Genomic DNA, 22,196 nt, shown 5'->3' on the forward strand with positions numbered 1-22,196 from the left:
CACTCTTGACCAGACATGGTCTAGCGTTTCCGGAATTAGATGGACCATCAGGCCCAAGCTTCTTCTTGTTAAACCAGTCAAAACTGGAAAGAACAAGACAAGGCCCCCCTGCAACTGCCCCTAGCAACGCGAATGACGCTGGTAAACAAAAGTCGGTACAGCGGATAAAATGTGGATTATTCTTCGACACCGACTTCACGGCAGCATCAACGATATCAATCAAACGCTAACGAATATGGCTATGGATTCGAGACTGATGCCTTCTGCGGCCTCGTCTTCGAGCTCTTTTTGCGAGGGGAGAGTCCATTCTTCGGCCTCGACTCCTTCACTGCGATCTCGAGATGCCGCCTTATCGATGCCCGCCAAGATGGATGGTGGAGGAAACGTCAAAGTTGTCGTCCGAGTGAGAGCGTTTCTCAAGAGAGGTAAGCAATAGGCCGCCAGCCTATTTCATCCCAATTGCCAGAAGACTGCAGAAGCTAACAAAAGCTCTCCTTCAGAGCTTGAGCGTCAGGCAAAATGCCTGATTGATATGGATCCCATCACTCAGCTCACTACTCTATATTCGCCCGATGACCAGGACCCAGAAGCAGCGAAGCTGAAGACCCGAAAGGTCATCGAGGAAAAGAAATTCACTTTCGACAACTCCTTCTGGAGCCACGACACTAATGACGAACACTATGCCACACAGGGGGACGTCTACAACAGCCTGGGCGAGGACTTCTTGGATCACAACTTTGAAGGTTACCATACATGTATCTTTGCCTATGGTCAAACCGGCTCCGGTAAAAGTTACACCATGATGGGCACCCCCGATCAGCCTGGTTTGATTCCTCGAACATGTGAGGATCTTTTTGAACGGATTGACGCCGCTCACAGCGAGAACTCAAACGTTGCATACAACGTCCGCGTTTCTTACTTTGAAGTATACAATGAGCATGTTCGCGACCTGCTGGTACCGCCCCAGACTCACAAGGCGCCCAACTATCTCAAAATTCGCGAATCTCCTACTGAGGGCCCTTACGTCAAGGATCTTACCGAGGTTCCAGTGCGAAACATCAACGAGATCCTGCGCTACATGAAGTTGGGCGACACGTCCCGTACGGTGGCAAGCACGAAGATGAACGATACCAGTAGTCGAAGTCACGCGGTCTTCACTATCATGCTGAAGCAGATCCACCACGACATGGAAACCGACGAGACAACAGAACGAAGCTCTCGCATTCGATTGGTGGATCTGGCAGGTAGTGAGAGGGCGAAAGCCACCGAGGCAACTGGTGCACGTCTGCGTGAAGGTAGCAACATCAACAAGTCCCTGACTACTCTCGGGCGCGTCATTGCTGCTCTTGCAGACCCTAAATCCTCCAGAACTGGAAAACGAAGAGAAGTCGTGCCGTACCGAGATTCCATCCTCACATGGCTTCTCAAGGACTCTCTGGGAGGAAACAGTAAGACAGCCATGATTGCATGTATTGCCCCCTCAGACTATGAGGAGACGCTGTCGACATTGCGTTACGCCGATCAGGCCAAGCGAATCCGAACCAGAGCTGTGGTCAACCAGGACCATATCTCCACCGCTGAGCGAGACGCGCAGATCGCTGCCATGGCAGAAGAGATTCGTATGCTGCAACTTTCCGTTTCGGACTCAAGACAACGTGAGAAAAACGCCAAGGAGGCTGAAGAGAAACTGGAGGAGTACCAAACCCATGTCAACTCCATGCAGCGCATGATGGAAGAGCGCAGCATGGTGGCCGAGAGCAAGATCAAGAAGCTCCAGACAGAGAACGAGGCTCTGAAGCTGCACCTGAAGCTCGCCATTGAAAGTCTCAAGAATCCCATTCCTCCTGTTCCCGTCAAGTCAGAGAGTGAACTCGATGAGCAAGACAAGGAAAGTGCCTCTGAGTTTGGTGAGGATGACGATGAATACGACTCAGAGAGTACGGCATACGGCGAAGAAGATGAGCTGCAGGAGGAAATGCACCGGTATCTCCAGGATATGGGCAACCTGAGAAAGTTAATGACGGCAGATCTTACGAGGTTCAAGACCGAGGACAGCGCCAGGATGCCATTGGGCACGAAGGAGAATTTCTAAAACGTGTGATTACAGTGAAGTACCAGATTGAAGGAATTATTAGCTAGCATCATGGTTGGAGCACGGTGTTTTTCGGAGCGTTGGTTTAACAACTGGATTGAAAAGATTCCACGTACGAATGAATGTAGGTCTGCTGGATAACAAGTTACATAGAAAATTCTACAACATTTTTTTTTGTCTAACGCTGCCTTCTTTGGTTTTGCTGGGAACACCACAGGTGAAATTATGTTCGGCATGTGTCTCTATTATGAGTAGTCCTCTTCCAGAAGTCGAGTCAAGACCAGTGGGCACTTGCGTATGAGACTAGAACTTATACTGATCATGTTTCGCCAAGTCCAAAGTGTACTATGTTCATCTATGATAACCATCCTAAGCGATAAGTATCCAAAGCTTCTCGTCTAGGCATCCAAACCATCAAGTTCAATCATCTTCCTAACCAGTGTAATAACTTCATCATCCTTGACGCTCATCTCAGGATTCTCAACCTTCTTTGCAATCAGCTCATCCACCATGCCTCTTAGCCTCGCTAACAGAACACCAATGCGTGCCCATCCTCTTAGCCTTAGCCACCCATCGATAAGGAGACCTCTGCCTAGCGTATCAAGTTCGATAGGGCCTGAAAAGAGGAGGAGTGTATATGCGTTGAAGGCTGTTCTACGTCAGTCTTGCTAATCAATAGGAAAAGGGTTATACTTACGTGTTAGGTCTCGTATGAAAATCTTGCTGGTAGAGATGAGACTAAAGTATGCCATATAAGCAGCATTGCCAGAAAAGCCTTGGCTTCCGAACAAGGTACTGCTAGGGTGAACAAACACTCGACCGTTCTCTTGGTTGAAGTACTTGATTGACCTGGCCTCAGGATCCAGCTCTACAGCCCCAGACATAGAACTGGCGAATTTCTTGTCAGGATACTGAATACGAGCAATTTGAGGCGTGAAAGCCGCCGCGACCAGGGCTCGCAACAGTTGAGATCCATCGGAACTAGACCCACGGCCATGAGCTTCACTTGAGGCCTCAGAGGGAGCCACAATGCCAATTTCCCCGAGCGCTGTATAGTACTGCGCACGCGTATTAGAGATATCAGATAAGGTCTGAAAGTTGAGGAAATTCTCCTCGCACCATGAGCGTACTTGACGCTGAGGCAGGTGGTCTTGCATCATGGAATCCCACTCTTGGAAAGCCTGAAGATCGGTCAAGAGATCACCGTCACCACTGTAAAATCTCATACGGGCCTCCTTTGCTTCGTCTCTCTTCTCTTGTGGAGATATGAACGGACTTCTTGTGCTCAGTATCGCGGCGATGGTCACACAGTCACCCAGACAGCCAAAAATGGCACCGAACACCATCAGCTTTCCACATCGCAGATCAGCTGGCAGCATAGCCAATTGCTGACCCATTGCGGTGAGTTCATCACCATCGAGAGCTCCCATGCGTCTTAAGAGCTTCATGGCGCCGTCAATAGCTGTTGCATCAGGAGGTGTAGGAGATCTGCCAAGGAACCCAGCAACATCCTTGATTCCCATAGCACGGACAGACAGACAAAGTTGCTCCAAGGGAACACGCCGAATCTCAGGTTCCGGCCGCTCAGGCATTTGTTGCTCAAGGTTTTGCGTGAAAAGCTTGTAGCACCTGCCCTCTTGAACTCGACCGGCTCGACCACGTCGTTGCTTGCAAGCAGCTCGTGATGCCCATGTCTCTTCGAGTTTGCGCATGTTGTTTTGAACATCAAAGCTAGTTTCCTTGACCTTTCCGCTATCGATTACCACAACAATATCATCAATAGTAATGGAAGTTTCTGCAACGTTGGTTGCAACCACAACCTTCCGCTTTCCCGGGGGAGGGCTTGAGAATACACGCTTCTGCTCGCGTGTTTCCAGCGACGCATGTAATGGTAAAACATGGAGAGAATTGATCACTTTCAGGGCCCGACAAGCCTGGTTAATCTCACCAACACCCGGGAGGAAGATGAGAATGCCACCTGACTTCTTCTCGTATGAAAGCTCAAAGTCAATGGCTTTGACAGTCTCAACCAAGAGGTTGTAGTTGATACGATGACCCAGCTTCTGAATCACCTTGCCTAGAGCATCTCCGCTGATAAATTCGGTGTCAGAACTCTCAACGCCGTATGCTGTCATGCGAATTACGTCGTCCAGATAGTACTCATCAACTGGGAATGTTCGACCTTCAATCTCGACAGTGCCCACGCTGAGCCCTTCTGAGGCAAAGTAGTTCTTAAAGGTCGCCGCATCGAGTGTAGCAGACATAAGAATGAGCTTGAGCATATCCTTCTTTGATTTCAAGACTTCGCGAATGAGGTTGAGTAAGAAATCTGTGTCCAGACTTCGCTCGTGCACCTCATCAATCACGACATGACTGACATCTGCCAGAGACGCCACCACATCTTCAACTCGGCCTCCCGAGGTTTGCAACCGTCTGAGAAGAACACCAGTCGTGACAAATGTGATCCTGGTATCCTTGGATCTCTTAGACTCGCCACGGATTGCGTATCCAACTTCCTCGCCAACTCGTGAGCATCGTTCTTCAGCCACTCGATCCGCAAGTCCAAGTGCTGAGATTCGGCGCGGCTGGGTGACAATCATGTTCGCACAACCACCTAGTCCCTGAGCATACAAATCATCCAGGATGAATTGCATGGACTGGGTAGATTTACCTGAACCTGTTTCTCCACTGATGATAGTTACGTGATTGCTCCGGACGGTACCAATAATGGCCTCGCGCATCTGCCACGCAGGAAGGTTCTGGCGCTTGCTAATCATGCTCTTCAAAGAGGTTGACTCCTGTCTTCGAAGCCAGTGTTCACGGTTCTTTTCGTCCTTAACCCATTTTATCAACTTGGGCGCACGGGTTGGCCGCCTTTTCTGCGTAACGGCTGCAATGGGTTTGTATTCGGCGGCAGCTGAAGAAACCGCTGAAATGTCAACAAGCTTTCCAGGATCTTCGATAATACTGTTGATGTTCTGTTGAATCCAATCCATAGCCAAGTAAATTTTCATGGGCTCGTCACGCAAGGACTCATCAATGTACTCGAGCGCCTTTCGGATAATACTGAGCTTGATATAAGACGGAATGTTGGCCACGATGGAAAGAATCAAATTTGCAGGATAGGTAGCCGGGCGTCGGATTTGTAGCGATGCGTCAACAAGCTGTTGCCCATTCTTGACGGAATCCAGTTTGATACGAATGACATTATCACCTTCGCGCTCAAAACCGTCTCCGTAAATTGCTTCCAGGCTCCCAACCTCTTCCTCCCATTGTTCTTCCGGTGAACCGAGATCTAAGAAGTCAGCATCGTCAGATGTCTTGGACTCGCTTGAAAAAAGCAAACTCTGCAACGTCTCGGCGGCCTTGTCCTCATCGATCCCTTGCTCATCCAACACCCTCGTGGTTAGTTCGAGAGAGTAACCTGCTTGGGCGAGTCGCTTGATGATGCCCTCTCTTCTCAGATTTGTTGCACCGACTGAGACTCCAGCAGCATAGCTCTCTGGCAAAGCCCACCTAGGGAGATCATCTTCGGGAACGTGAATGAGTAGCCACTCGAGTGTCTCTTCCCGGTCCTTGCAATATTCTACTGCCTCTTCAACATGGCTTTTGCGAAAGCTGAGTTTACTGAGCTCAGCAATGATGGCCTCTTTCTGGGGTTTCGACATCTGGACATCATTTGGGTTCCACTTGACGCCGGTTCGTAGTAGAGTCTCCAACTGAGCTCTTGTCTTCTTGCCCATCTCGACCTTGGGCGCTGTGCTCCACCCTTTCATGATATTTGATGATCGGCCATCTCCTTTACCTGTGTTGCTCATGAGGACCAGACCAGCCGCGCCAGGCATAGCGGCGGCCTTGGCTTTGGCAGCCTCGATTTCCTTCCTCTTCTTATCTGCAGCAGCCTTGGCCTCTTGCCGCTCCTGGAGTGCCTTGAATGGGTCTGGCTCATACATCCAGGCCCTCCCTTCTTTAACATCTTGCGTTTTGAGGGTCTGGAAATCTTTCCATAGCGATTTATGTTCCGGTGGAAGCACTGTGTGCTTGTTCTGCATGCTACAGACTCTGAAGAGCGCATATGTAGCCGCAGCATGCTTGGCTTCTATGGCTGTGGGTCGCATAATCAAATGTTTGTGTGTTGCTGGAATCTTAAAAGGGTCGAGTTTGGTGATCTGCTGTGTCTTGGGATCCTTGGCGCTCATGGTAACCCATACCGAGAATCCCTCGGGGGTCTTTCTGGTATCATAGTCGGGCCTCTCCCAGCGTTGCTTCTGACAATACTCGCTAAGTAGATTGACAGGCAGCTTTCCCGTCCATGAAGAGCCGCCAATAAGTTGCTTTACCGTAGGTTTGGGGGGACCCGAGGCGGGCGGCGCTTCAGGAGTAGAAGTGCCGCCTTTTTGGGCCTTCTTGCCCTTGCTTTGGTCTTTTGATGAACCAGATGGCATGGGATCTGAGAGATCTATACCACCACTGGCCTTTCCCTTGCCTTTTTTGACCATTTTGAAGGGTTGGTGCCTATTGGTCGTGGCGTTGTTGAATGAATATTGTCAAGGCCAGGTTGATAAGTTAGCAAGTACCTATCGCAGTAGAAACTAGTGGAGTTCCTTCTACAGAGTGTGGAAGTGGACGGGACAAGACAACCTTGCTTGGAGAGAAAGAGGTTTGTGGTATAAATGTTTTCTTATATTTCGAAGGGCTGACTTTTGGGCTTTACTCCATGGTTGATCTGGTTTTCATCAACGAAAAATCAAGCACTTAACCAATGATAAAAATTCATACTGTATATATATGGCTCCAACACAGATGACGCACAGTATGCACAAGTGATTACACACGGACTGTGTGACCCCGCCATAGACAGACTTTCACTGTACTCTGTTCATGCTGGAAAAACAGAGCCTGTAACCGGTTGTTCATGTTCGTGACGGTACTTGGATAGATGGCAATTCAATAATGGACATGAAACTCTACGATTTAATAGTCACATCATATCGCTTGAAACGACACTATACATCAAGCAAGTCATCATATGTCAACACGTGCAGCAACAATCATCATGAATGAGGGGCAAACACTCCTATTATTCTTTTTTTTAACTTGACTACGGTTCCTGGCTACTTCTGAACCAGATTCACCACCACTTGGCAGTAAATTCCGCATTTTCGAGCTTCACCATCTCAGAAGTCCTGATGCACTAGCATAGGCTTCCTAAGGCCATGCGTCCTCGATTGACGCTGCCTTTAGCTTTGGCAATAATCCTGCGCGAGTCCCATGTGCCTGAACACCAACCATCATGATGTTTTCTACGTACACACGCAAACTCGTCGGGTTGTGGCTTCTGCATATGTGATCAACAAGCCAGACGCCTCCGCTGACTCCGCTCGCCTCACTTCTTCACTCAGGCTGGAGCTTTCAAGCTACCATAGGGCCTGTAAATTGAGGGTGTAGGACTACCCTCCTATAACCTTCCAGATACATTAAAAAGACGCGGTATGGGGTGTGATATCATGGGGATGTGGGGTAAACGACAGTCGGGTAAAACTGTTCTAGGGGAAGGGGTGTCGTGATGGTGTTATGTCTTTGAGGGGGTTGGGATTGCTCCACATTTTTGGATATGTTGTCGAAATAACGACACTGGATCAGGAAACCCTTTACATGTCCATGGCGTCGCTGCCCTTAGCAAATTCGAATCCTCCTGAAGGAGCAGCGCCGTTGGTGCCGAAGCCGAAGGTACCGTTAGGTCCAGCAGGTTGCTGAGCCATGCCATCGTCAGCGTTCTCCTCATCATCAGAGAAGTACTTCTCAATGATGTTGTAAGCCTTCATGTAGATCTCTTCGTTGGCATTGTTCTGGCAGTCGTGGATCTTTTCCATACCACCGCACTCCTCAATGAAGAGAGCATATCGGTTGATAGAGTCGCCGGACTCGCCAGCAGCCTGCTTGTCAAGATCACCGATCTTGAGAATGTTCTCGAGTCCGTCCAGGGCAACCTGAATGATCTTGTTATCTGGGCAGCCGAGGAGGTCGCAGAGGGGCTTGATACAGCCCTGGGAAACCAAGTAGCGGATCTGCTCGGGCTTCTGAAGACCACCGCTGGTGGCATTGCTAATAGCCCAGCAAGCTTCCTTACGGGTCTTGAGGTCACCATTCTGCAGAAGGTGGATCAGAGGAGGAACAATGTTGGCATCGATCACAGCCTGAATCTGAGAAGAGTTGCCAGCGGTAATGTTGGAGATGGTCCAGCAAGCCTCTTTGCGAATACCATCCTTGGTAGAGCTGAGCAGAGACAGAAGGCAGGGCAGAGCACCACAGTTGATGATGACCTGGGTCTGGACGTCGTCACCAGTGACGATGTTGCCAACAGATCGCAGAGCAGGGGTCTGGACAGATGTGGAAGCGTGCATAAGGAGTTCTACCAGTCGGCGGGGGATGCCAGCCTCGATGACAGCCTGGATCTTGTCATTGGAACCGTCAGAGAGGTAAGAGATAGCCCAGCAGGCGTCAATCAGAACCTCATCATCAAGAGAGTAGACAAGCTTGGACAAAACAGGAAGAGCGGGGGCAATCTGACAAGGGTTAGTATGGGTTCACTGATGCAGTTCATGTTGACTTACAGTAGTCCAGTCAGGCTGAGGGGTCTTGCCACGGCAGAAGTTGCTCAAGGTCCATGTGGCATTTCGGAGCATGCTAAGCTTGCGGCTGTCTCCGAGAAGGTTAAGAAGAGGCTTGAGGGCGCCACAGCTGAGGACGTAGTCACGGCAATGGGGGCTGTCACCAGCGATGTTACCGAGGGCCCAGACAGCCTGTTCCCTAACATCGGGTTCAGGGCTGGCAAGGAGCTCGACAAAGATAGGGACAGCACCGGCCTCAATGACGACCTGAGTTTGGGTGGCGGAACCGGAGGCGATGTTGGTCAGGGCCCAAGCAGCCTCGAACTGAACCAAAGTATGGGGGGATCGCAAAAACTCGACAAAGCGGGTAACGACACCGGTCTTGATGACCTCCTCGATCGGGGGGTTACGCTCCTTGGAAAGAAGCTTTCGGAACTTTGTAGTAGCCTGAATCTGCGAATCGATCTGGTCCGAGAAGACGCCCTGCACCATTTGAGGAAGGTCCTCATTCAACTGAAGCAGGAGTTAGCAAAGGTTCACAAGAAACCCATAGAAAAAGCCGTGCTGTTCGCAACCAATGTGCCGTCAGTGCGAGCATTCGAGTAGGACATGACCGTCACTACAACAATGACCCGATGACCGACTTTGCTCAATCCACCAAGTCTGATGTGGGGTTATAGGTGCGTATTTCCCCCCACATTACAGGCCAAACAGCAGGGACGAGGCGAAGCAATGGCGACAGTATTTGCGCGAACAGCAGACTCTGGGTTGAGTATACATACCTGAGATTCAGTAGGGGCAGACTCATCGTCGCTATCAGGGGCAGCACCGAGGGAAGCGCCAGGTCGGTTCTCACCGGTTCCAATACCTCGTCGCTTGGCCAAGTTCTCCTCACGCTTGGCCTTTCGAATCTCGACTTGCTGCTCCTCACGACGGCGACGGAGTTCTTCAGGCTTGAAGGTGTTCTTCGCCTTGAACTGAGTGCGGCGATGCTCGGGGATGTATCGCTCAGCCATGTTGACTGCTGTTGCTTTGGTCCGAGGGGGTGTTGGTAGGTTAACAGCAGCAATTTATTGTGCGGGGTGGAAGAAGCACAAAGGGTTCGTCAAGAGGGGAGCTCAGCGTCTAAAGAGAAAAGACTGGCCCTGAGAAGATGGCGGAAGGTGGAAATTCAAGTAGGAGGAAGAGGTTGTGAGGAAGGAAAAAGGAGAAAGATTTGCTGATGATGGAGATGGATGGAGAAGAGAAGTCTTGGTCGTCGGCCGGGGACTAGGAGGGTGTCGAAATGGATTGACCCAGCGGGCGAGTCGTTCTGCTTGCCTGCTAAACCCAAACAAAAACCGCTACCGCCTCTGACAAAATAAGGGCCCAGCAGTGATTTCAGCCTCAGGCAGCAGCTATTCGACCCTTAGCTCTACCTATGCATGCCATGTAATCAAATCAGCTCTGTTCTACGGGAAGAAAAAGAGGGTTTGATGCAGATAATGTGGGTAATGTAATCTAGAATTTGTCTAGAAAAGAGAGGAACTGTTTGTTTTCTATCCACTTGTAGAGTATGTAAACAAAGCAACCAGCGAAGGGGCCTACAATTCTTGAAAGTTGGTTCAAGTGAATACCGTAATTTATAATGTTTGACAACCACAATATGAACAAAGGCTGATTTGGGTCAGATTATGGAGAGCCATGCCTGTCTCATTAGCCTGCAGTATGAAAAGAATCTTTTGACTATAGTACCTATGTGAGCTTGAAATTTCTACCCATGTACTGTCTACCTACCTATGCGACTCGCTCTCTTCGCCACCATGTGCCTGCCTGATGTAAAAAGTCAAATCACCTAGAGTCACGTGTTGTCGCGCTTTTCCGTTCTGGAGGGGCAGGTAGCTACAGGCAGCTAAGCGCGTCTAATCCACCGGATCCATCATTGTCGCCGCGTCTAACGGGCCCTCACTTACACGACATTGCCCACTTAACACGGTAACGTTAATCGAAACCAATTGATCATTTGTCTGCTACAAAGCAGAACTTAAATCGCCGAGTTCATATCAGCTCCAATGCAGCCAGCACTACTCCCCAACTATACACCATGTCGTGACATATTGGAAGGCAAGACTCGACGTAAAACAACCGTCAATGTAGCCGGCATTGTTGTGGACTGTCGTGCTCCAATGCCAACGCAGGGCTCGGGTAAGATGAGAGATCCATCTTGCGATTCATCAAGTTATCCAATCTAATCTGCTCAGACTGGAAATGCCAAATCCGATTTTACGATTCTTCCATCGAAGATGGTGACTCGATCTCTATCAACATCTTCCGCCCCAAGGATGAGTTCCCAAAAGTAGGCTGCGGCGATGTTATACTCGTCCGCTCAGCCAGGGTAAGTAGTAATCATATGTGCATCGGCTTCGTACTAACTCTTAGCAAAGGTTCAAGAGTACGGGTCGGAAATGTCGTTAATAACCCATTGGAGTACCAAAATATCGGTTTATGAGGCTTCAAAGATTCCCAAGCCTCCTGGGAATGCCTCAGCCGCCCTGTATCCTCGCAACAGCTCCAAGGACACTCCACCTGACAGCAAAGAGAATGATTTTGTGTCTCGTATGTATCACACTATTGACCGGGGCCGTATTCCGATTCAAGAAGACTTTGAAGCTATGGTTATGACTTCCGCAAACGTCAAGGATAAGTTCAGACTACTTAAAGACGTTCAAGATGGACAGTTCTGCGATATAGTGGCTCAGATTGTCCGGCCGCCCTTCGATGCAGCTGACAAGATAACTTTGTGGGTTTCTGACTATACAGAAAACGCGGCATTCTATAATTTCTCCATCGGCGCAGATGCTGCTTCTCTTGGGCGGGATGGAGATCCATGGGGTTATCTCGACAAGTTCACCACAGCCGCTAATACGACTGACTGGCCAGGACCTTTCGGCAAGAGATCCATGCAGATTACCTGCTGGGAACCTTACGCAACTGTCATTCGTGAAGAAAATATGCGCCTTCTGACATGGATAGACGCAAGAAACATACAGATCAAGATGAGCCGCAACGGTGCCAACTTGGAAGGATATTTGAGGGAGGATCGTGGTGCTCTCGGTACTAAATTTGGTATCCATGAAGTAGATCTGACAGTTGACCCCGAAAATATTAACCATCACGCGAAGGCAGCGTTGCAGAGAAAGAGGGAATATGAACGCCTGAGAAAAGAGCAGCTCAAAGACATAAAAGAGGCCAGCAAAGCAGGAGAGAAACGTAAGAAGGGCGTGGAAACTAACGGGAAATCGAAGAAGGATAATGCCAGATCAAGGCGGGACGCCAAACGAAAAAAGGGAGCCAACAGACAGGGCCGGGGTGACGAACAAGCAGAAGACGACACAACCCTGGTCGCGGACTTGAACACGCGAGGTATTTCCACCTCCATACTCTAGCTACTCGTACTAATAACTCTCAGTGAAATGCGAGAACGAAGACAAGGCGGTCAGTCGACTTGCCGAGATAACCAGCATAGTGCAACATGAAACCACTATCGAAGGGGAAAGCGTGAAACTCCCTCTACCGTTTGTCAACTTGAATTACCGAGCCAACGTTCGAATTGTCGATTTTTCGCCTCCCAATCTTGCGGACTTTGCACATCCAAAGAAGGAGTCAGAATACGATATCCTATCTGATGATGGCGAAGAGTCTGTGTCCAATAGTGGTTCGGACATTGAAGACGAACAACCAAGCCAGACGGCAATGGGTGCTTTCACTCAAGTACGAAATTGGGAGTGGCGTTTCTTCTTGGAACTCGAGGATGCCGTTGATAGCGGCCAGCAGAAGAAGCAAAGACTCTGGGTGCTGGTTGACAACCAAGCTGCTCAGTGCCTCACGAGGCTCGATGCATCTAATTTGAGACAAAATAAAGAGGCACTATCTATACTTCGTGAAAGAATGTTCACACTCTGGGGGAACTTGGAGGAGAAGAAGATGGATGCTCAGGAAGCAGCAAGAAAGGGGGAACCACCAGCTGATAGTGATGACGAGAACGGCCAAGTAGGCGGAAACAGCGAGTCGGGCAAGATGCAATTGACGAATCGACCATTTCCTTGTTGCATACAACAATACGGTGTCAAAGTCAGCGAATCAGATCCAGCAAGGGCCAGTGCAGGAAATGGGAAACGATGGCAGAGAATGTTCCGCCTCTTCGGCACTATGATCGCGGGAGGATAGATGTATTGAGAGTTTTTGTCAGTTCAAAGGATAACGACGGATATTCAAGACCAAGTCGTCAGTGCAAGAAAAAAAAAAGCCGCTACGACCCTAAGAGATGATAAAATTTAGACATTCTATGCCAGTTGAGACCAGCACTTAGACTATTTTATTATAGTGCTCTGAGTCTTAGACTGATTCTCCTGCTACCTAGTAGCGAGTCCCTTATTTGGAAAGTTGACTTGGAGTTCTGGACCCGGGACATTCACTATTTGCACAAGATAATGCAGCACACCGTGATAAGCGAAAGTGAGGCGCAAATACTTCTTAAAGAAATGGCTACTTATGCACACACATGCAGTCTTTTGACGCCCTGAAAACCTAGTCCACTGCCTCATACGACGAGACTGCATACGCAGAAAAACAAAGAGAAAACGAACAAAACTGCTGCCAGCCTGAAAGGCAAATAGAGAAAACAGAGGTCATTCCCACCGCGCACCGAAATAGTTATGCGTCCACCATATACGAGAGGTCAGCCTCGTTGTGTTTTAGTCCCCTATAACTTCGTCGTCTGATTCATGAGCTTGTCGTTCCGCTTCTTCGTCTTCATTTTCGTCGTCGTCCTCGATCGGGTCATCCTCCAGGAGGCCCTTCTGGCGAAGATCCTCTCGTGAACCCTCCTCAGGCGGTGGTGTGTTGTCAAAGATATCGTCATCCTCAATCACCAGGGCTTCGCTGAGCTGAGGTTTTTGGGGCTTGGATGTTGTAGAGTGCGGGTTGGCAACCTTCTTCCTTGTTCGCTCAGCCAGCTTCTCTTCGTCGAGATAGGTGACGACTTCCTTGAAGTTGTGGCCGAGTTTGTTTTGGTTGCGGAGTAAACGTCGCCTCAATTTGCCAGCGTGAGTGCCCTTGTTATCCACAAGTCGTGCTGTAATGACGAGAACGTATTTGCCAGTAAGATCGCAGAGTGCCTTCTCGGCCTTGAGTTCAGCAGCGAGGCGTTCTTCTTCGGACAGGCTCTCATCCTCGTCGTCTTCTTCCTCCTCTTCGTCATCGGCTATGGGGTCTTCATCTTCAGCTGGTTCGTTCAGTAACTTGTCTTTCTTAATCTTCTTGGCATATTGCTTCTCCGTGCCGTCAAAGATTGAAATCAACTCAGGAATGAGCCCCGACTCAATCTCCTGAATCAACGCCTTGTATTTATCGGCTTCTGCGGAAGGCGACCCAGAACTTGAAGCGGGACGCAGTTTATCGATAGCAGACCGTAGGGTTGCAAATGTGAGATGAAGATCGCACAGGCTGCCAGTAGCGAACAATCGTAACTGATCGATGGCAGCGCGTGAGGAGAGTGTTTCGATGAGATGCCTGCGGAAGGTTTGGCGCAACACAGATAGGCGGTCGAGGTCGGCGTCCGCAACATTATGACCTGAAGAAAGAAGTGTGTTGTATGCTAATGTTTTCCACATAAAGTAGAACTGGCAGGTCTTGATAGCATATGAGACTACCTCGTCCTCCAGGTCATCAATATCTTGATCGTCAAGGGGTTCATACTTGCCACGATGTACAATGTTGGCTAGTATCTGAATCACAGGCGTCGTTGTTGACTCGCTAGAATCTCCTTCGGCCTCAAGGATGTCCACGCAACTCGAAAGACTCGCCAATTTGCTAATCTTCAGCAGGACTGTTGATAGTTCCCTGAGAGGGGATTCCTCCAAGTTGCCTCTTGAAGAAAGCTCGTAAGTCTTGTCGAAATTGTGCAAAGCGGTAATCGTAGTCTCCCACAGATTGGAAATCTTGCTGTCTGCGACTTCTTCCAATTCGTCGTATTGACGCGAATGTAGTAGCGCTGCAGCCGCTTCCGACAAAACTCTCTTGTCATCGTGTCTGTTAAACTGCGTAACGATCTCGTCAAGTAACTTTTCGTACTTGTTTGTATTTTGTCGTAATTGCTTGAAAACTTCAATGTCGGGAAAGTGTGCCAATCGAAGAACGATTGCCGCCGTATCTGGTTCTGCTCCGAATTTACTCAAAAGCTGTGGAATGACAGTGACTAGCTCAGTCGCAGTCTCTTCGGGGCTGATGCTCACATCTTCACTATCCTTGGACGTTTGATGCTTCTTTCGTGATCTGTCATGTTCACTCGAATGAGTTAAGCTGGACTTGACTGCCGAGCTCAGTACATCCAATAGTATGGCCTCTTCGGCGGAGGAGGGAGCAACGGCCTTCTTAAATGCAAGCTCCGGATTGTTGCCCTTCGATCTTGCTTTCGAACTTGTTGTGTGATCAAAAAGCAGATATCCAGCGAGAAGTGTCCATTGCTTGATTTCATCAACTTTCTCATAAAGAACTTGTGATGCCAAGGAAATCCTTGTCTCTGGAACAGCAGCTTCCAAAAGGTCCACAGCTGCGTCCAGCCCCAAGACCTGGTTACTTTGCTCTTCCTCGATCTGATTGTCGTAGATAGCGAGCGTCTCAGCCAGGCATTTCAGGTCAACCCACTCAGCGCGAGGCGCGTCAAGTGAAGCCTTCTTTCCGCTAGGAATCTCCTCCATGACGTCTGAATCTCCTAGGCTCTTCACCTTTTCGCCAATAGCGTCTTTGGTGCAGGCTACAAAGAAACCGACAACTGCCTTTCGGATTCTGAGCTCGTTGTCGAAAATGAGTTTTCCAATGGCATCAACTTCTTCACCTTCGAGCATATCCTGGTCACGAAGGACGTCAATAACGCCGATTGCTGCTACACGTACAGATACGTCGGCATCTTTGCAAGCCATCTCCACTAGACGGGGGCGAAATCTGTCGATAAAATGTCCCAATTTATCTGCGTCTTTTCTGAAGACCTTGGCAAGATGTTTGAGCACCTCGAGGCGAGTGGGAGCATGAGTATCTGACAACATCCAGCCCAAGTAGCGTAGATAGCCGGGCTCAAGGAAAATAGACGGCAGGGCAATGATCCAATTGCCGAGAGCTTCCACGCATTCGGTTCTGATCCTAGGATCAACATCTCGGTAGCGGTGGACAAAGACAGTGTCGAAGAATGATTGAATCGCCTCAGTGCACACCTTGCGATTGCTGATGTTCTTTTCCATGTCGCGCTGCTGCCCAGCGTTCAATTTAGCCTTCGAGTTTCGAGCTTTTCCTGTGTAACCAAGTCTAAAGTCAAGGTCATCGGCAACCTTGACAAGGGCAGATTGAACTGCCAACGATATAGTGGTCGCAGTATGGCGGAAGGGCCGGAGGCTCGACGATGACATACTAGCAAGCCATGCGTGGAGGTTTTCAATCAGGAACTCGTCTCTATACATGAGCTCATTTTGGTGCATATCGACAATGAGGTTTTCGAAGAAGCTGATGAGTACGTCTCGGAAGGATCGCGACTGTTTCGTTCTGGAGATTAGAGGATAGTCGGTAATCTCTTGCTGCAATCTTGTCAGCGCATGTTATTGTTCCAAAGACATAGCTCGACACTACCTCTTGGTACACACTCTGGAGATCTGCCAATCTGCCAGCGATGTTCTCTGCATCTCGAACATCATCTTCTGTGATAAGCTGGTCGCAGCCAGCACATTGCAAAATACAGTTCACTAGGTCAGTAAAGGCTGCTACTCCATCACCATTATACTTGTTCAACCACTCTTCAGCCACCGATCTGCTGGAGTCGCCCGAGCCAAAAAGATCAGCTGAGTCGCGTTAGTACATAGAAAAGCGTATTGTCGGGAGGTTTTTGCGTACAATAGAGACCGGTTCCTTTCAATGCCGCGTCTTCAATACGAACACTCTTTTTAGGTCTGCTCGGAAGACTTTTGGCGGCATGGGTGACTCGCGCTGGTCGCAAAGGCTTGGAACCATTAATCTTTGGCTTTTTGGCAGAGGGCTTCTTTGCGCGACTTGTTTGCGACGCCTTCTTTCTGGAGCGCGGTGCAGGATGATCTTCGTCGCTATCGTTATCAGGCTCGTCGCTCATCTCCTCGTCGGAGTCAGGCGCTTCATTTTCGGCTACCTCTTCTTGGCCTTCTTCGTCTTCATCGTCCTGGTCGTCTCGCTTGCGCTTCGGATGCGTAGATTGTGAAGCAGGTTCGGGTGTAAATTTGGAGGGTGCTCTCACGACGCGTCCCGATCGGCGACGCGTTGTAGCATCGGGGTCGGGAGTCGGGCTTGCATTATTGTCCATGGTTTCTTTCAAGATTTGATCGCGCTATTAGCAATTGAAAGTATCGGGTTTCGATCTCATAAACCCTCGATGGGAGGGCGACAATGGAGATTTTGGCCACTTGGCGCGTCGAATATCGCGTGGAGTAGTAGAGTGCAAATGGGTAGTAGGTAGAGATGACGGCGCAAGCTACCTGGGGGTGGGTGGTGCTAGGCAGGTAGGTAGTTTCCTCTACTACTTAGGTACGGCTGAATGTCGGGCAGCGCAGCTTTTGTCGCTGTACCGTACCGCTACAGTCCGTCGCTTCCTTCACGCCCCGTATCTCCTGAGCCACACCCAAGCTCAGGGTATTCTCTGTTAACCCCCACAATCCAAGCTCAGAGGTGGGTCGCCAGCCACAATTTCAACCAACGACCTCTTATCTCTTATCTAATAGCACAGGACCCTTTGACTCGTGCCTCAATAGAAACCAAGGCATTTGTTAGTGATGCTGCGTCAAGATGGAGACGCTGTTTGGCTTTGACACCTGGACACTGTCTTGACTCAATTAGACCGTCGTCGAACAATTCATCCCTGGCCTTTCTCTTCTTTACATCATCGCAACATGCCATCAAAATGGAATCGCCCTTTCCTCCATCAACCTCATCTCCTGGCGATGGCCGCATCGTCGTCGGCCTGCTCCCCGCAGGTGAAAGCGGTCTCGAGACCATGACTTACCAGTATCCTTTAAAACTGATATCGCCAGCCCCTTCTTCAAGCCAACCAAGCACTCTGGTGTTCCTCCTATCTTACGGAGGCGGTCTTGTTGCTGGGGATGGTGTCAATCTGACAGTTCACGTTAAACCAGAGGCGAAGCTCAGCATTGCTACCCAAGGTCACACAAAGATTTTCAAGTCGCCTACAGTAGACGTCATAACAAGTCAAAACTTGGATGTCACAATAGACAACGACGCTTCCATGTGCCTTCTCCCGGATCCTGTTCAGCCTTTTGAAGACAGCGTGTACGCCCAGAAGCAAATATTCAAACTCAGAGAACAGGCATCCCTCTGTCTCTTGGACTGGGTCACACAAGGGCGTGTGGCCCGCGGTGAGAATTGGAGCTTCAGGAAATGGTCAGGGCGCAACGAAATATGGTTGCAAGATCCCGCGGTGACATCTGCCGACAGACTCCTTGTCCGAGACTCAATTATCTTGTCCCGGGAAGCGAGCAAATCTGTTGGTCGCACGCTCCCAGAGATGATGCAACATATGGCCATAACTGGAACCCTCATCCTACGAGGTGCAAAGACAAAATCATTGGGGGAGTTCTTTCAAACTGAGTTTGCTGCCCTTCCCCGCATTGGTGCCCGAGATTTCCGATCGCCAGAAGCAATGGCCCAGGACAACACGAATATTTCTGACCTTGAACATTGGCGGTTACAACGGTTAGACAAGGAGAAAGAGGGCGGTGTTCTCTGGTCTGCAGCCAATGTTCGAGGCTGCGTGGTCGTCAAATTTGGAGCAAAAACAGTTGAGGCTGGAAGAGAATGGATTGGTTCGATGCTCGATCATGAAGGGAGCATCGCCTCAGAGTTTGGGGACAAGGCATTGATGTGTCTCCGATGAGGCTTTGCTTAACTGCCGTGGACCGCGGGGTATGCACGGCCGGCGTTTTCTGGTTCAAAACTTTCGAGGACTGTCCACCAAGGTTAGACAGTCGATCAATAGGTACGCTACGAGCCATTTGGGGCCCGGTATATACATATTATATTATATATAGGACTTTTTATCGAAGAAGCTTCCCTGCTTCAGCTAGCATGCGAGACCATCTTGATCATTTTATGACCGCTACAACCATACCTGAGACTGGTTCCGAAAGCTGTGATATCCTGATTAAAGAGGCGATATCTGCTCAAGGGTCAGAGCGAACGATGTATACCAAAGCGTCATTTGGCTGGACGTTATTCGAAGAATGTGCATATTCGAGGGAGAGGTGTCGCGACCTATCGGCAGCAGAAAATTGTCCTCCAGAATTAGCCTAGGGGCTGCTCTAAATCCACATAGAATGTACAGCTAAATTTTCTGATACCTGACGCGCGACATCATAACTGCATTATCTGGCTTCACTAATCTATTATCGTATCGCCTATAGATGTGACCTGAGACTACAGTAGAGGGCAATTCTGTGGAAACAAATCGATGTATACTACCTAAAGACGATAAACTTTTGGCTCATCCTATGTCGTATAGTCCAATTCCAGACGCTGGGGCTATCATCAAGTCTGACCAATGGAACTTGGGCGCATTTCCGCATTAGGAACTACCTACACTACACCGCGCTGTTTGGTACACCTTGGGCTTGTCAGAATACGGGCAGTATAGAAATTGTTGTCTCTCCCAAATTAATAGGGCTGGTTTCACTATAGAAGCTTTTCATAAGACACCGCCCATTAATTGAGTTGAAGTATACCTACCATCGCGGGAGGGGTCTATTTCTAGACACGTGTAGGTGATAAATTAAACCTATCAATTTGGCATTAAAGTACCTAACATAATCAGTGACGGCCTTACATGCCAACATCCGAATGACAGCCTTAATTTGTCATCCAACTATGTTTAAACCCCCCCTTCTACCGCGATGGTATCCAAAAATGAGCTTCAGTTTCAAGGTTGCAGCGGTCGCTCAACGCTTCTCCTTACCATCGGGCTCTATTATTGGCAATGCCGGATCGACCACAGATGGTTTGGATGTCAGTATTGGAGACCACGCAAGTCAAGGATCAATTTATTTCTCCTCTTTTTAAAGAGTCTCCTGATATAACACCTCACCCTACATGATAAAGTACAATACACAGCTGCAGGATTAAAGCAGTACCAATATAAGTGAAGCTAGGTATACTTAGATCAGTGACATCAATCTGTAGGCGGTGAGCATAAAATTGGCAGAATTTCTCGTCCCCCACCTTCCCGCCCCCCACTCTCTGACTTTCGGCTTCGCGACAAACTAAATTTTTGTGAAGCTGATTAAAGACCCGGGACGTGCGACGACGACAACCATTGCTAAACACCGATATCAACTTCCATCAAAAACACCACTGTTAAAAATAAGATGAACCGCGGTAGGGCATCAGCCCGGGGTACCCGGAGAGGCGCTGCTGCTGCAAGTTCGCGAGCAACCGGCGAGAGTAGCGTTGACTCTTCAACTGCTCAAGCAACATCAGGCAGTGCCACTCCAGCTCCCTATAGTATATCCTCCACACCTACTCGCGGGAGTAATACTACTCGGGCAACAAGAGCACCTGCGGCTGGTCGTTTCCGACCCAAGAACGTTCGTCGAGATGAAGCAGAGCGAGATAGCCTGGCCCGCCAGGAGGAACAAAAGGCCAGTGAAAGAGCAGCAGACGAGCGTAAAGCCCGTGGTCGCTCACGTTTCAGAAGTAAAAGGAGCCGCGGTGATGCTATGGGCAGGGGCGGGTTTGGTCGAGGAATCTCTGGAGCAAGTGGCCCCTTCTCCTCTGCCGCAGCAGGTAAGAACAAGATGTCGAATGCACTATTTCAATGTCGGCTTTCTGACAGTCACAGGTTCCGGTGGTCGAGGTGGTGGTGGTTGGTTCGGAGGAGGAGGCGGAGGTGGTTTCGGAGGTGGTGGTGGCGGTGGACGAGGTTTCAAATCAGACTCCAAATCTGGCTTCGCACAGGCAACAAGGAATCGCGAGGCTCGAATCAACGCGGATAAACTCCATCTCCATACGCCCGAGGAGGATCTCGATAGCGAAGACGAGGCGATGATGGAGGCACTCAACTCGAGGACTGTCAGCGTACTACCTATGGGCATATATCGAAGAGAGCATAAGGATGAGGGCGTCGTTGTGGCCACCACAGCAGAATTAGAAGCTGCCGAAAATGCACAAGCCATTCCCCCATCTGCGGCCAAGGAGGAGGAGAGCCTGTGGGTAGACGGCGACGCAGGCGAATCTCAACCAACAGACGAAAACGGCGAAGACGGAGGCATCCGGGACAACGAGTCAAAGCCACCGGTTATCAAGAAGGAGCAGGATGATTCAATGGACTTAGATCTCGAGAGTAAGATGGATACGGAAGCTGAGAGCAAGGAGGCCTCCGCGACACCAGCACCACAAGCCAAGAAACCAGCTCAAGAATCGGAAGAAACGATGATCCAAGCAGATCTAGAGGTCCTTGCTAACGAATTGGGCGCCGTCGAAATCTCTGAGGGTGCTGAGGGAGAGGGAGAGGAAGAGAAAACACAAGGCCCCAGCAACAAGGATGGGCGCATGTACCTGTTTCAATTCCCACCTGTCCTGCCTCCTCTAAAACAAGTCGCCCAACCCAAATCCACCAAGATCAAGCCCGAGCCTACTGAAGGCGAAGACGATGTTCTCGAATCAACACCAGCCGCAGCTGACGCAGATCCCGTCGATCTCACCAATGACTCGAACAGCAATGGCTTCAACATCCCTGGATTCGAAGGCCCAGAGCAAAAGGCCGGCTTCATGTCCAGCCTACTATCTTCAGGTGGTATGGTGGGTCAGCTCAAGGTACGCAAGTCAGGCCGCGTGGAGATGGACTGGGGTGGCAGCACAATGGAGCTGAGCCCTGCCGTTGGAATGAATTTCCTAACAACGGCCGTCATTATCGAAGAGAATGATGAAAAGCCACGGCCAGGTGTCGTTGGAGGGGAGAGTATTGGTATGGGTAAGATCATGGGTCGTTTTGTCCTCGCGCCCAAGTGGGACGAGGAGGAGGAATGGGAGGTCTCATCCGAGGACCTTAGAGCGCAGTAGAGAGATTCTGTCATGATTGATATGTATAAATTCATGAGCTATCACATTGGGAAACTCGTACGATAACAAGATACTTACTTAGGTAGAGTGGCTGAATACAAATGAACAAAGATACCCAACACAATCTATTCAGCAGGTGTTTCCTCCTTACGTCTTACTCCCTGTACGCGCACGGTTCTCTTTAACAAGGCCAAGCACCAGCTGTTTGGATGTTTAACTTCTTAGTGGCAACAATCAACTTGTCTTCTCTCAGTACTAGGCAGCAGAAATTCAGGTATCCTCTAAAGCTCAGAACGCCAAGATAAAATATTATAAATGCTAGTCTAAGTTTACATAAGGTCTCTATCTTAGAGGTCTTAGCGGCTAATGCTTCTAAT

The 22,196-nt window shown here is 49.5% G+C and overlaps 7 protein-coding genes across 7 annotated transcripts; 4 read left to right on the forward strand and 3 right to left on the reverse strand.

Moving 5' to 3' along the window:
* Positions 1–189: 189 nt before the first annotated feature.
* On the forward strand, positions 190–2,269 carry B0J16DRAFT_284427 (kinesin). Its single transcript, XM_046124021.1, has 2 exons — positions 190–425; positions 501–2,269. Exons 1-2 carry the CDS (start codon positions 236–238, stop codon positions 2,090–2,092), a joined length of 1,782 nt encoding a protein of 593 aa, XP_045984512.1. The 5' UTR covers positions 190–235; the 3' UTR covers positions 2,093–2,269.
* Positions 2,270–2,296: 27 nt separating this feature from the next.
* Positions 2,297–6,797, reverse strand: B0J16DRAFT_284429 (P-loop containing nucleoside triphosphate hydrolase protein). The gene is made up of 2 exons (XM_046124022.1): positions 2,790–6,797; positions 2,297–2,741 (listed from the first exon to the last, which is right to left on the reverse strand). The coding sequence occupies exons 1-2, from the start codon at positions 6,589–6,591 to the stop codon at positions 2,491–2,493; spliced, it is 4,053 nt and encodes a 1,350-aa protein (XP_045984513.1). The 5' UTR covers positions 6,592–6,797; the 3' UTR covers positions 2,297–2,490.
* Positions 6,798–7,641: 844 nt separating this feature from the next.
* Positions 7,642–9,828, reverse strand: B0J16DRAFT_97589 (armadillo-type protein). The gene is made up of 3 exons (XM_046134778.1): positions 9,486–9,828; positions 8,707–9,216; positions 7,642–8,658 (listed from the first exon to the last, which is right to left on the reverse strand). Exons 1-3 carry the CDS (start codon positions 9,717–9,719, stop codon positions 7,744–7,746), a joined length of 1,659 nt encoding a protein of 552 aa, XP_045984514.1. The 5' UTR covers positions 9,720–9,828; the 3' UTR covers positions 7,642–7,743.
* A 795-nt stretch (positions 9,829–10,623) lies between these two features.
* Positions 10,624–13,044, forward strand: B0J16DRAFT_337571 (uncharacterized protein). Its single transcript, XM_046127361.1, has 4 exons — positions 10,624–10,887; positions 10,944–11,077; positions 11,127–12,105; positions 12,152–13,044. Exons 1-4 carry the CDS (start codon positions 10,755–10,757, stop codon positions 12,907–12,909), a joined length of 2,004 nt encoding a protein of 667 aa, XP_045984515.1. The 5' UTR covers positions 10,624–10,754; the 3' UTR covers positions 12,910–13,044.
* A 6-nt stretch (positions 13,045–13,050) lies between these two features.
* B0J16DRAFT_302185 (uncharacterized protein) lies at positions 13,051–17,227 on the reverse strand. The gene is made up of 3 exons (XM_046124625.1): positions 16,621–17,227; positions 16,360–16,568; positions 13,051–16,307 (listed from the first exon to the last, which is right to left on the reverse strand). Exons 1-3 carry the CDS (start codon positions 17,057–17,059, stop codon positions 13,437–13,439), a joined length of 3,519 nt encoding a protein of 1,172 aa, XP_045984516.1. The 5' UTR covers positions 17,060–17,227; the 3' UTR covers positions 13,051–13,436.
* Positions 17,228–17,487: 260 nt separating this feature from the next.
* On the forward strand, positions 17,488–18,841 carry B0J16DRAFT_337573 (UreD urease accessory protein-domain-containing protein). Its single transcript, XM_046127362.1, has one exon. It carries the CDS (start codon positions 17,654–17,656, stop codon positions 18,641–18,643), a length of 990 nt encoding a protein of 329 aa, XP_045984517.1. The 5' UTR covers positions 17,488–17,653; the 3' UTR covers positions 18,644–18,841.
* A 1,170-nt stretch (positions 18,842–20,011) lies between these two features.
* On the forward strand, positions 20,012–21,961 carry B0J16DRAFT_413043 (RNA polymerase III RPC4-domain-containing protein). The gene is made up of 2 exons (XM_046133356.1): positions 20,012–20,544; positions 20,600–21,961. The coding sequence occupies exons 1-2, from the start codon at positions 20,127–20,129 to the stop codon at positions 21,817–21,819; spliced, it is 1,638 nt and encodes a 545-aa protein (XP_045984518.1). The 5' UTR covers positions 20,012–20,126; the 3' UTR covers positions 21,820–21,961.
* The last annotated feature ends 235 nt before the right edge of the window (positions 21,962–22,196 follow it).

This window comes from Fusarium flagelliforme, assembly GCF_020744385.1.
Source record: "Fusarium flagelliforme strain FIESC 12 MPI-CAGE-AA-0113 chromosome Unknown B0J16scaffold_3, whole genome shotgun sequence".
In the NCBI taxonomy this organism is placed as follows: Eukaryota; Fungi; Ascomycota; class Sordariomycetes; order Hypocreales; family Nectriaceae; genus Fusarium; species Fusarium flagelliforme.